Consider the following 12380-nt stretch of genomic DNA (forward strand, 5'->3'; position numbering starts at 1 on the left):
TCTCAAGATGAATGTCTGTTTACATGACTTGATGACTGTAGCGCCTATTGTAACACGTATATGGAAACATCCTGCGTATTTTTCATCATGGAACATCTGAGGATGAGTATATTCCCACACATAGACACAGCCCAGGGAGAGACACCAGCGGGAGGCAGAGATACATGGAGACCGCTATTTCCTGTTTAGCAACTGAAGGGCAAAATGAAGCACACATCACATGGGACCTCAGTCAGAAGTCCCCACTGGAAACACACCAAAACAAAAACAGACAAACACGTTTCTGAAAATAGCATTATTGGTGTGCAATTATGGCACTGCATGCGTTTTGCCTGTGCGTCCCTTTGAGGCAACTTTCATTTTGATTTTGGGGGAAATAAGCATTATGTATGCACACAATAAGACTACACGTTCACTGATCTTCACAGACCTTTTTGCTCTTTCCATTTCCACAATCCTAACCAGTCACTCTGTGTGTCTCTCTCACACACACACACACACTGGTAGCCTATTCAATGTATGTGAAGGCAACCATGTCCAGCATGCTGAAAACTATTTCCGAGTTTGTTCGTCCAGTTCCATTTCTGAAGGCCATACACAGTATAAATCTGTACAACAACGTTTCTGTGTCGTTGAAGAAAGATAAGATCATCTGTGTCATATGCAAGGATCCATTCGAGCCGTGATCTCTTTTTCAATTAGTGCTATTCAAGCCACTCCTCTCGTGAGAAATGTAGCTTAATCTCTGGTCTCTGTTATTTCCGCGCCTTCCGACCGAACTAATCTGTTCAGACTATACGGAGAGCATTTTGGCCGCAGAGTTGGAGCAGAGCCTGTCACAACACACTCGCCTGTAGGTAAGTCAAAGGACCAGACGCCCAAGTAAGCCGATTCGCAACCCATTCATCACCGGCGCGCAGTGTGTTGCAGCTGCAGGTCAAAGCTAGGGAAACACAGGATATTACGATACTCAGATACAAATATCTGCTTTTTCGTTTTATGCTGGAGTGGAATTTGGTGCATGTCGCTCAGAGTAGCATAGTTCTTTGGACCGGTGTGAAAAGGCATGTTTTGGGGGGGCTGCTGAGGAGAGGACGTCCTGAAACAATTATTCGCGTGTAGTTCTCCGCAATAGCTGTCTTCTCTTATGAATCGATTTTGATAGCATCTGTGATACACTGGTGAAGAGCACTTTTGGGATTCAGTTGTAGGCATTGCACAGGCATGACAAAGCCAGCGTCCTTTACCGATGTCCGTGTCTTTGAGATCAACGCACCTGTCGCAGCGCTCTATCGCCTTCACCAACGCGGTTCTTTATCAGTGCTGTCCGTGCATTAGTCCCCGCACTTACCGCAGGAAGAGAAAAAACTGCTGGAGTTGTTACATGCCCGAAGGTGAGTGTAGACATGACTGAGTTGACATTTGTGTTTGGCTTGTTTCTGAGGGGTGCCCACTGTCCCGGGATGCATCCTACACATAGGCTTTTCTGAATGATGCTCATGGCGGGACAACATAGGCTACAGCGAGACCTTCGGGTGAAAAGCTATGCTGTATTTGTATGGTGGTCTGTATGTGATGCTGTGCTAGTCCAGCACATGTTGTAGGAGTGCTCATCAACCAGCATGTCCTGCAGCGCATTCGCAGAGTGGCGTGCCTCATGTCCGTGACGCGGGTGCAAAGACCTTATAATACAGGGCCCATGTAGACAGTGATGACAGACAGACTTACTGACTGAGAGGGGTGAGAGGTTGAAGCACTCAGACAGGTAATGTTGACCTGCACCTGGTCTTCATTATTATTCTTTTTTATGCATTGTGTTATTATTATTTTTTTTATCTCATGCGTTTATTACATTGACTATTTTGGGTGTAGCCTATTTTGTAGTTTGTAAATGTTACAATGTGAGTTTTTTTGGTGTCAACATACAAACGCTTGACTTCAAAATAATGATAGTGAAGTGATTGCCTACTTTAAGTCTATAGCGTGATTTTGCATCCGTTTTCATCTGGCTAAACATTTGCCAGGTGATAAATTGCATTTAAGCCAGTTATGCATTTGCTGTATTAACATTTTATGCACATATGTACACATAGGCCTACTGGAGTGATTCTAACAAGAAAAAAGTAGGCTTTGTCTTTGCATGTTTAACGAGGTTAAATTGAGTTTTGCAACAGAGTAAGAATAGCCTTATTGGTCTAGTTACCTGGTGGTGATGATGCAGCAACTAATTCCAACCCGCTAAAACCTCCTGGAAGGTCTCTGTTTGGCTCTTGATCTCATTAAGAATTAGATGGTAGTGTACAGTTCATCTTAATTGGATGTTCTTTGCTTTTCTGGGTTACCCAATTTGTCTATTAATTGATAGGCTGAATGAATGAAGTACTGAAAGTGTGATAAAAAAAAATCACCCTAAACTATCACTCTTCCTATGCTTTCTATTCATAAGAAACCATGTGGGACTTTTCTAAACAATCCAGTTACTCAAGGCAAGCTCTTGTGTAGAACAGAATTATACTGTTCGTGTTGTGTTGGATTTTGCATGTCCGGTGCTTCTGGTCCAGACAGATCAGAAGATGTTAAGCTGTTATATAAGTCGAAGGAGGCCATGCAATCAACTGACTTGCTTGGTATCAAATACTAATCCTATTTGGGACCCGTTTAGAGACTTTTTTCTCAATTTCTCTGATAGCACTGTGTGGTAACAGCTCACTATGCGAAGTGAAACAAGTTGAAGTGATTTCACCATAACATCATGAATTGTATTCCTACTGTAAATACAGTACTAGTCATCTCCACGGTATCTTATCCTACAAAGTATACATTTTGTGTTATATTTAAGTATATTAATTTCAGTTACAGCTGTGTTCTGGCTCTGTTTTAGCGCTGTATGGATATGAATTTAATTGAATGACCCAGTGGGAGGAATGTCCCCCTAGGTTCTTTCTCAAACACCTCCACCTGACTCTCAGGCGGCCATTCACTCTGTGCTTTGGACACCATTGTGTTCCCCTCCATTCTATTTGTGGGTTGGCCACTGAATGTCCCACGACCTTGGACCCGTGTTTACGTCTATTGTCTGTTCTCTCACCTACGTACATCACCTTGTATGCCAGCTGTTACCTGTTTGGCATGGTGTGACTAGACTGGTTGTGTGGCATGGACGGTGGGGTACACGTAATTAGAGCTGGCAGGTGAAGCAATGAGTAATCTTTCCAGATTCTCGCCATGCCAAGGCCAAGCGGAGGGGATGAAGCGCCCGCCTGGCACAGACAAAGTCATAGACAGCTTCCGCTTTGCCCTCGAGACAGCAATGAGCCGTGGAGATATACTCTAGGTTTCTTCCCCCGCTGCTTTTTACTACGAGAGCTGACCAGCTGCAGGACAGAGCTGACCCATGTGCTGGGCTCTGTTTGCTCATATCAACTTTTATTGCTTTCTGGAAGTGTAAGGATTTGGACTTTTTTTGTAACGAAACCTTCTTGCTTCTTGTTTGGGATATAGGAGGCTATATATGGTGATCACTGGTGATTGTGTAAGCATTCTCTCAGGTATTCATCTGGCTTTTTTTTTTCATCACTTTTTTTTAGAAATCCCTGTTGAAAATCAATCAGATATGGGTCGCAAGGAGGCTGAGTATGACTGGAAGAAGAGCACGGACAACATCCAGGAGGTGTTTGACTTCATGGAGGTGCTCGGATCGTAAGTATGGCTCAGAGGGCCGGCACTTTTATCAGCACACTCTCATCACGCATCAGTTGTTCACTCATGTAGGACTTTTTTAATTGATTTGTACGCTCCTCAAAACATACGTTTACAATAAGGGGTGTTCCTAATTTTAGCTTCCTTACAAAATAATGGCAAATAGATAGATATATAGATAGATAGATAGATATATAGATAGATAGATAGATCGACAGATAGATAGATAGATAGATAGATAGATAGATAGATACTTTATTGATTCCCAAGGGGAAATTCAAGTTATCTAAAAACACACAAATACTGTAGGCCTATGTATTATCTCAAGTGGAGGACTCAATACAAATGTACTTCACTGAGATGAACTGATTGCCTCAACTGGATGATTCATTGAATGAGCACAGGGGCTCTTCTTGTTCCACTGACCTTAGTGAATAGAGCCACTTGTCTTACACTGGCAAGACAGATTGCTAGTCGTGACTGATTGAATCTCCTCATCAAAACCTCGTTTTCTCTTTTCATGCAAGGCTTGACTAGGTAGCACGCGACACGGCTCAGGCTCAGGTTGGTTCGTTGGTTTCAGATTAGCTTAGCATAGCAAGGGTAGATGACAGACAGATTTATTATCCAGACAGTCTCCATGTAAAGCCACGGCGGAGCCATCGAGGCCATGGAAGATTAATCAGTCTGACTGAGCTGTCTGTAGTGCCATTGGGATGGTCATACACATTATGCTATGCTGCTGTTTGGTGCATTGAACACTAGACTTTGTTGGTTATTGCCATGTTGATTTGAGTTTACAATATACAGTCACATTTTACAAAAGATTTTACAAAAGTATCTTCAGTGTTGACCTTTCTCATTGGCAGGAAGATGTGATTCACACTTCCTAGTGTGCCTTGTATGTATGTACAGAGTGTCTTGATTTTCACAAAAAGTGTGAGCTGTGCCTGAGAAACAGGCCTAACCAACACAACCCTAGTGGGCTGCCACTGAAGTCCCTGCAGATTTGTATTTCATTCGTGTTGTGTGTTCATTGTTGGTCTGTGCAGTATTTCAATGGTGGTTTGAATGGTGGTTTGTTTATCAGCCATGGATGATTTTTTTGTGTGTGCTGCATACAGTGTATTTGAGAATAATTTATGGCCAGGAATTAGTCTAAAATTCTTTAGAGACCATTTTGTTCCATTTATTATATCAAGATTATAACAATCATATTATAATCTCTATATTTAGCTACTGAACCCTGAGGTAAAAATGAAATGAATGGAGTACTCAACAACAGATATGTAATAATAATTCATTTCATTATTGTAGTGACTCATCCTCAGCATCAGCATTTTGAGAATGAGGGCTGTTGTCTGTAGCTGCAGGTAATAGGCTAAATAGGTCAGACAGTAATCCACAGACCTGTCAGGTGGCAGTGTCTGTGTCTGTGCTGCGACAGCAGAGGGCCATGGGAACATCAGGACCTAGCCAGCCAGACAAGGGAATCACGAGACTGTGTCTGTGTCTGTGTCTGAGAGAGAGAGACAGATTTAAAATGATTGGTTATCAGAGCTCTTGTCCCACATAGCCAATTCCAGTGCCCTTAGATGTCCTCTATCTGCCCTATTTGTATACACCTCCAAGATATGAGGACGACGCTTCGTTGGCCATTGGTGTTCCATTATCATTATTATCATGGTATGTAAGACAGGTAGGACTCAACACTGGGTTGGAGTTTGGAGGGCTGCGGCGTAGTACCTCTAATAGCCTATGGTGTTAGTGAAGGTGCTCTTTGGTTGAAAAAAGTAAATGTATATACTGATTGTATAGGTGAATTGACCAAGGCACTCTTCCAAAAAAGTTTAAAAAGCTCTAATACATAGGCTTAATCATGAATGATCATTAAAATTGCCAACATGTTTCGGCCTTGGCTAGGCCTTCATCAGGGCCAAGTCAATAGACAAAGTATGTATTACAGTAAAGACAAAGTATGTATTACAGTAAAGACAAAGTATAGTAAAGACAAAGTATGTATTACAGTAAAGCTTTTTAAACTTGTTTTGGAAGAGTGCCTGGTTCCGTAGGTCCACCACTGTTTTAAAAGAGAGACAGTGACTCTATGGGTTCTAGAGGCTCACCACTGTTTTAAAAGAGAGACAGTGACTCTATGGGTTCTAGAGGCTCACCACTGTTTTAAAAGAGAGACAGTGACTCTATGGGTTCTAGAGGCTCACCACTGTTTTAAAAGAGAGACAGTGACTCTATGGGTTCTGTAGGCTCACCACTGTTTTAAAAGAGAGACAGTGACTCTATGGGTTCCGTAGGTTCACTACTGTTTTAAAAGAGAGACAGTGACTCTGTGGGTTCTAGAGGCCCACCACTGTTTTAAAAGAGAGACAGGGACTCTGTGGATAATGTAGGCTCACCACTGTTTTAAAAGAGAGACAGGGACTCTATGGGATCTATGAGCTCACCACTGTTTTAAAAGAGAGACAGTGACTCTGTGGATAATGTAGGCTCACCACTGTTTTAAAAGAGAGACAGGGACTCTGTGGGCTTACTGGTGACTGGGACAAGCTGCCGAGCGTGTGTCTGCTGGTGGGCTCATCTGCCTGAAGGACAGCGGTGACCGAGCGGACGCTAATCTCTCCGACAGACAGAGCGAAGGGCACGGGGTGAGACAGGGTGGAGGTAGACTGTGAGGGTGGGCTCCCCCCCTCTCACACACACACACACACACAGTAATCTGGGCTCTGCTGCATCGGCAACACACTCATGTCTACTCCGGTGTTGTTGGTTTCTTTGTTTGTTTGTGGGGATCATCTGGCTTTAAAGCTAAATGTCTCAGAGTAGCCTCCCTCGCTCGAGTGATCAGACTCTCAGTGTACTTAACCTTGCTTTGATCATCAAGAGGAAGCGGCTGATAAAACACTCCTCAGTCTCCTTGTTACTCTGGCGCCTTGCCCTTCGGGCAGATGTCTTTTAATGAAGTGTGTGTGTGTGTGTGTGTGTGTGTAAGAGATAGAGAGAGAGAGACGGGTTGGGGGGGATAAATAGCAGTTTGTGTGAATGTTGGAAGTGGAACTTGTGTGACACCATGTATACACCTTATAGCCTATTTTGTGGTGGTGTGGATGTGATTAAGTGTTAGATTATATTCATAAGTGTGTGTTATGTGAGTGAGTGCGTGAGTGAGAGAGGGTGAGTAAGAGAGAGAGAGAGAGAGCGACTGCTGTGGTGTTGCAGGTGGATGTGATAAAGCTAATTCTTGTTAATTAGCGCCTGGCCCGTGGGAGTGGAACTGCAGCCAGAAGTGTATGCCATTTGTACTTCACCACTGAGACTCGGGGCCTTCCTGTTCTAATTAAACCCACCGCAGAGTGGCCATGCACATGGGCATCTGCTCAAGCCACTTAGCCGTTCAATCTACAGGGAAGTGCTCCTATTCTTCGCCCATTTGATAGGATCAATTCAATATCTCATTTTTATGCTCCCCTTATTCTATCATACATTTCATCGTGTTCATAGCCTTGTGCCTACAGCCTTCCCGTCGCCTTCCCCGGCTCTCCCCCTGCTGTCTTGATCACTGTGTGTGCTCGGTCTGTTTGTCTTGGCCGTACAGGCGTGGGGCTGTGTGTGTGTGTGTGTGTGTGTGTGTGTTCAGATGTGCTGTTGTGTCTACAGCCTGTGAGCCTACAGTACCACACATTGATATGCAGACACGGTGCTGTTGCGTGCGTAGACTAATGCATGCAGCAGGCACAGAGCCGTATACCGGTATGCACAGGTTGTCATCTCAGGTGTGCATTGTGAATGGCGCCCCCTGTGGTGAGACTGGTGTTGCATGCACAGGTTTGTGGCCGCTGCTGTGGCTTCCGTTGCGTAAGGGATTTGCCTTCTAATCCCCGCTAGTGGGAACAGCTATTCCCAGGAACTGACTAAGATTACGAGCGTGATATGGACAGGAAGCGGACAGCAACAGGACACAGGACACTATGGCTTTTCATCTGACCATGTGACCATGTGACCAGTAATCCCTCCAGCGGCAGCAGCACACCTGAGACTGACCTCGCCGCATATCAGCAGGATCCTGTTTAACGATGATTAAAAGATGTCGTATTGGTCAAATGTTTTATGTGGGGAAAAAAAGGTGCCGTCGTAATTCTGGTGGCAAAATCATGGAGCTTCTTGTATACACACAAGCACACACACACACACACACACACACACACACACACATATACTAATCGTCTTCTCTTTTTTCATGTGTGCGTGTGCGTGTGCGTGTGCGTGTGCGTGTGCGTGTGCGTGTGCGTGTGTGTGTGTGTGTGTGTGCGTGTGTGTGTGTGTGTGTGTGTGTGTGTGTGTGTGTGTGTGTGTGTGTGTGTGTGTGTGTGTGTGTGTGTGTGTGTGTGTGTGTGTATGTGTGTGTGTGTGTGTGTGTGTGTGTGTGTTCAGTGGGGCCTTCTCTGAGGTCTACATGGTGAAAGAGAAGAAGACGGGGAAGATGTTCGCCATGAAGTGTGTGAAGAAGAAGAACAAGAGGGACCTGAACCTGGAGAACGAGATTGCCGTGCTGAGGAGGTGAGTCTGTGGCCAGAGTGTGTGTGTGCACACCTGGAACCAGGTGCTCATCCTTTTGCTATATAGCAAATATACAAAGCACAAATGTCCTGCTCAAACGTGTGTCTTTTTTGCAGGATCCAACATGAGAATGTTGTGTGTCTGGAGGATTTCTACGAGAGCCGAAGCCACTATTATCTGGTCATGGAACTGTGAGTTTCTTTTGGTCGTTATTACTGCAGTTACAGACTCACAGCACACAACACACAACCCACATGGCTGTATCAGTGGGTGGACTTGAACATGTGCGGACTTGTCAGTAATTCTCATTTCTCTCTCTCTCTGTGTGTATGTGTGTGTGTGTGTGTGTGTGTGTGTGTGTGTGTGTGTGTGTGTTTGTGTGTTGTGCAGTGTGTCTGGAGGGGAGTTGTTTGACCGCATCTTGGACAGGGGCATGTACTCAGAGAGGGATGCCAGTCATGTGATCAAACAGGTGCTGGAGGCTGTCAGCTATCTGCACAATAATGGCATCGTTCATCGAGACCTAAAGGTACATACACACACACACACACACACACACCACCCCTCTCTCTCTCTCTCTCTCTCTCTCTCTCTCTCTCTCTCTCTCTCTCTCTCTCTCTCTCTCTCTCTCTCTCTCTCGCACACGCACACACACATACACCCTTGTTGTGTACACACAATCCCTGGTGTTCATCATGTAATTCTCTTTCTTTTCTTTTCTTTTCTTTTTGTCTCTCTCTTTCTTCCTTTCTTTCTTGCTCTCCGTCAGCCTGAAAATCTGCTGTACTACAGCGCAGATGAAAACTCTAAGATCATGATCAGCGACTTTGGCTTGTCAAAAATGGAGGACAACGGTATCATGTCCACTGCCTGTGGAACACCCGGTTATGTGGGTAAGCATTGGCAACACACGCAGGACACACGCCGCTGTTGAATTCAGGAATCCAAATGTACGGTCTACAGTCATTTCCCGCATATAAGCCGCATTGTGTAAAAGCCGCAGGACAGTGTTTTAAACAACTTAAAAGAAACAAAACCATATTAACACCATATTAACGGCCCCCCGCTGAATTTGCCTCATAGCTGAAGACATTTTGCAAAATCAATGTATAAGCCGCGGATAACAGTCGGGAAATTACGGGTAGTGACTGAAGACATCCTATGTGAGTTTGTGTGTAAGTCCTCCAACTCTCTTCTCATTGTTTCTGCAGCCCCTGAAGTGCTGGCTCAGAAGCCCTACAGCAAGGCAGTGGACTGTTGGTCCATCGGGGTCATCACCTACATTCTGTAAGTACTGCTGTCCTCCTATCTGATCACTATCACGAAATCCCCAGAGAAGAACATCTTTAGGTCTCACACTGCTAATCAATCCAATATACTTACCAAATGCCTGTTAAGAGCATATACTGTAGCTGGATTTAAAGCGCCCCCTGATGGATTAAGGCTGTAAAGCACGCACAGAGGCCTGATGTTTGTTTCGCTTCTTCCCCATGCCTGTAGCCTCTGCGGCTATCCGCCTTTCTACGAGGAAACGGAGACTCGTCTCTTCTCTAAGATCATGAAGGGTCAATATGAGTTTGACTCTCCATTCTGGGATGACATCTCAGATTCTGGTGAGGTTCACTCGTTTATCTCTCTCTCTCCATCTCTCTCTCTCATCCATTCAGTCATTTCAGTCATTTCTTTCTCAGGACAGAATGTCATGCTGATAGTTTCTAATGTCTGTGCTGGGTTGTGTTACAGCTAAGGACTTCATTCGTAACATGATGCAGAAGAACCCAAAGATGCGCTACACAACTGAACAGGCCCTCCGGCACCCCTGGTGAGTCCAGCTCCAAACCTCAGGGTGTAACGTCACGTCAGCCGTAGGGAGGGCCGGCTGCATGTACTCCAAATGCCTCCTGTAGTATGTGTAAATGGAGTGCTGATACAGTGGGCTTGTGTGCATTGTCTCTTACTCAGGATCATTGGCAAGACGGCACGCAGTCAAGACATCTATCATTCCGTTAGCGAGCAGATGCAGAAGAATTTTGTCAAGAACAAGTGGAAGGTGAGCTCAGAAGCCACAGCCTACTGTATGCAAGGACACATGCACCAAGCAAATGGAGAACTAATTTAGTGTGTGTGTGTGTGTGTGTATGTGTGTATGTGTGTGTGTGTGTGTGTGTGTGTGTGTGTGTGTGTGTGTGTGTGTGTGTGTGTGTGTGTGTGTGTGTGTGTGTGTGTGTGTGCCACAGCAAGCCTATAATGCAGCAGTGGCTATCAACCACATGAGGAAGCTGCAGCTGGCCAACTCCGAGCTGGGCTTGCGCCAGAACCACACCGTGCCGGACATCCACATCATGGAGGTGTCCACCGTGGCCCCGCCCAAGGAGACCAGCAAGGCGCCCAATAGCGACGAGGTCAACGGCAACGTCCCGGCCAATCACAGCGCAGCGGGGAGTCACATGACTGTGCCGCACAGCTGTAGCGAGGCAGCCTTGAGTGCCGGTAAGAATGAACCCAAGGAGCGGGCGCACAGCCCTACCCGCCCGCACGGCGGCACGCTGCCCTTACACGCTGGCACTCTCACCAGCGCTGAGCGGGGCAAGCATGTGTACCACTCCGAGCCTGCCAACCTGAACGGGTAAGAGCAATAGCAATGTCATTACTCTACTGCTACTGTAGTAATACAGTACATCCCTCATGGTTTTTTTAAACCATAAATATTATACTATACCTCTTGTGATTTCATCGTTACTCTAATCTCGGCTTCATTGAAATTGAGGACTACCCTCAATGAACCTCCGAGAATAAATAGCAGTTTAATAAATGAATGAATGAATTAATTAATTAATCAATGGATGAGTGAGTGAATTGATGAATTAATGTTTGAGCTATGCTCAACAATGCCTCCTCTCAATAATATCTTTAGAGATTAAAATTGTGCTCACTGTAATGTGCTCTCCTTGCATGAATGGATGTATTGCAGGTACACTACCAGAGCTACCAATCGGTGGGGCCAGAGTCTGCAGACCGGTGTGTGCTCCGTCATGTGATCGCCTGTGAGGCTCACCATGACTTTAATTGACCAAGTAAGCACTCACTCTGTACATAGATACAGTAGCTCACAGGAGCAATTCACAGATAAGGGGAGTCAAGCATGCAAAGATATGAACTAGAACTAATGACTGTCACATAAAATATAAATGTAAACATCTAAACATCTCCTATCACTCCTCAATATCACTGGCATTTTCACCGGTATGCTATTCAAATGATGATTCTCTCCCTCATTTGTTTTCCCACCCATCTCTCTCTGATGGACAGGTCAGTATTTCTGACTCAGCCAATGGCTGTTTGAAAGGGGCAGAGCCCAGAGGCGGACAGGAAAGCTCATTGGACAACAGCCTATGGATGGAGGGACTCTGAATCCACAGCAGTTCAGAGTGTGCCAAGAGGTCCCCCAACACACATTATGCACAACACACATGAAGTATACCTAAAAGACACACACCACACCAACCTCTGTCTGCTCACGTCAACAATATTTTGTGAAGAGCAGCAAACTCCCCAGCATCTGGACACTAACTTGCTAATGATAATTATTGTCCAGTAAAACAAACTGTTCATATATCAGTGTGATCCAACAGAGAGTATTAAATGTGTGTGTTAGATCAGCGCCTGTTTGTATCTCCGAACAGGCGCACTCCACTCTGCCTCTGACATGACAGAGGTATCAGGACAGGATGTCTGTCCACATTGAGCGCTTTGAGTGTATTGGTGCATCTGTATCTTTCTGTGCTATTCCGCTTCCCTAGCTGGGCACCGCCGCATGCTATAGTCATGCTACTGTAAGGCTAACTACAAGGCTAACTGCTATGGTGTGCTCAACTCACACTCCGGTGTGAACGCTCCAACATAAATGACAAGCGCTTTCATTTACTACAGATGATTCACAGGTCCTTTATGATAGATGACTTGTATATTTTCACATTTCCTTCACCTAGATCCTTTAGAACCACTCTATATTTTTTATATTTTGTGTATTCATATACCATGTACATACTTTAAAGTTGATTTTTTTAAAACAAAAAGAAAGAGAAAAAACAACAAAAAAATAAATATTG

General features: G+C 44.9%; 1 protein-coding gene across 2 annotated transcripts in view; it reads left to right on the forward strand.

Annotated features, from left to right (window-relative positions):
* The first annotated feature begins 735 nt into the window (after positions 1–735).
* Positions 736–12380, forward strand: part of camk1gb (calcium/calmodulin-dependent protein kinase IGb) — an 11944-nt gene continuing 299 nt past the window's right edge. Inside the window, exons 1-13 of one of the 2 annotated variants that reach the window (XM_062542214.1) lie at positions 736–857; positions 3588–3699; positions 8146–8271; positions 8388–8462; positions 8662–8800; positions 9041–9164; positions 9483–9558; positions 9772–9884; positions 10015–10093; positions 10234–10321; positions 10509–10897; positions 11243–11345; positions 11581–12380. The exon at positions 11581–12380 is cut by the window's right edge and continues 299 nt beyond it. In XM_062542214.1, coding sequence (XP_062398198.1) covers positions 3614–3699; positions 8146–8271; positions 8388–8462; positions 8662–8800; positions 9041–9164; positions 9483–9558; positions 9772–9884; positions 10015–10093; positions 10234–10321; positions 10509–10897; positions 11243–11309 — 1362 coding nt within the window. In that variant the 5' untranslated portion in view covers positions 736–857; positions 3588–3613 and the 3' untranslated portion in view covers positions 11310–11345; positions 11581–12380. Of the gene's footprint in view, positions 858–1111; positions 1395–3587; positions 3700–8145; positions 8272–8387; positions 8463–8661; positions 8801–9040; positions 9165–9482; positions 9559–9771; positions 9885–10014; positions 10094–10233; positions 10322–10508; positions 10898–11242; positions 11346–11580 lie in introns of those variants that run through there. The other variant, XM_062542212.1, reaches the window with a different exon arrangement.

Source organism: Sardina pilchardus, chromosome 7, assembly GCF_963854185.1.
Source record: "Sardina pilchardus chromosome 7, fSarPil1.1, whole genome shotgun sequence".
In the NCBI taxonomy this organism is placed as follows: Eukaryota; Metazoa; Chordata; class Actinopteri; order Clupeiformes; family Clupeidae; genus Sardina; species Sardina pilchardus.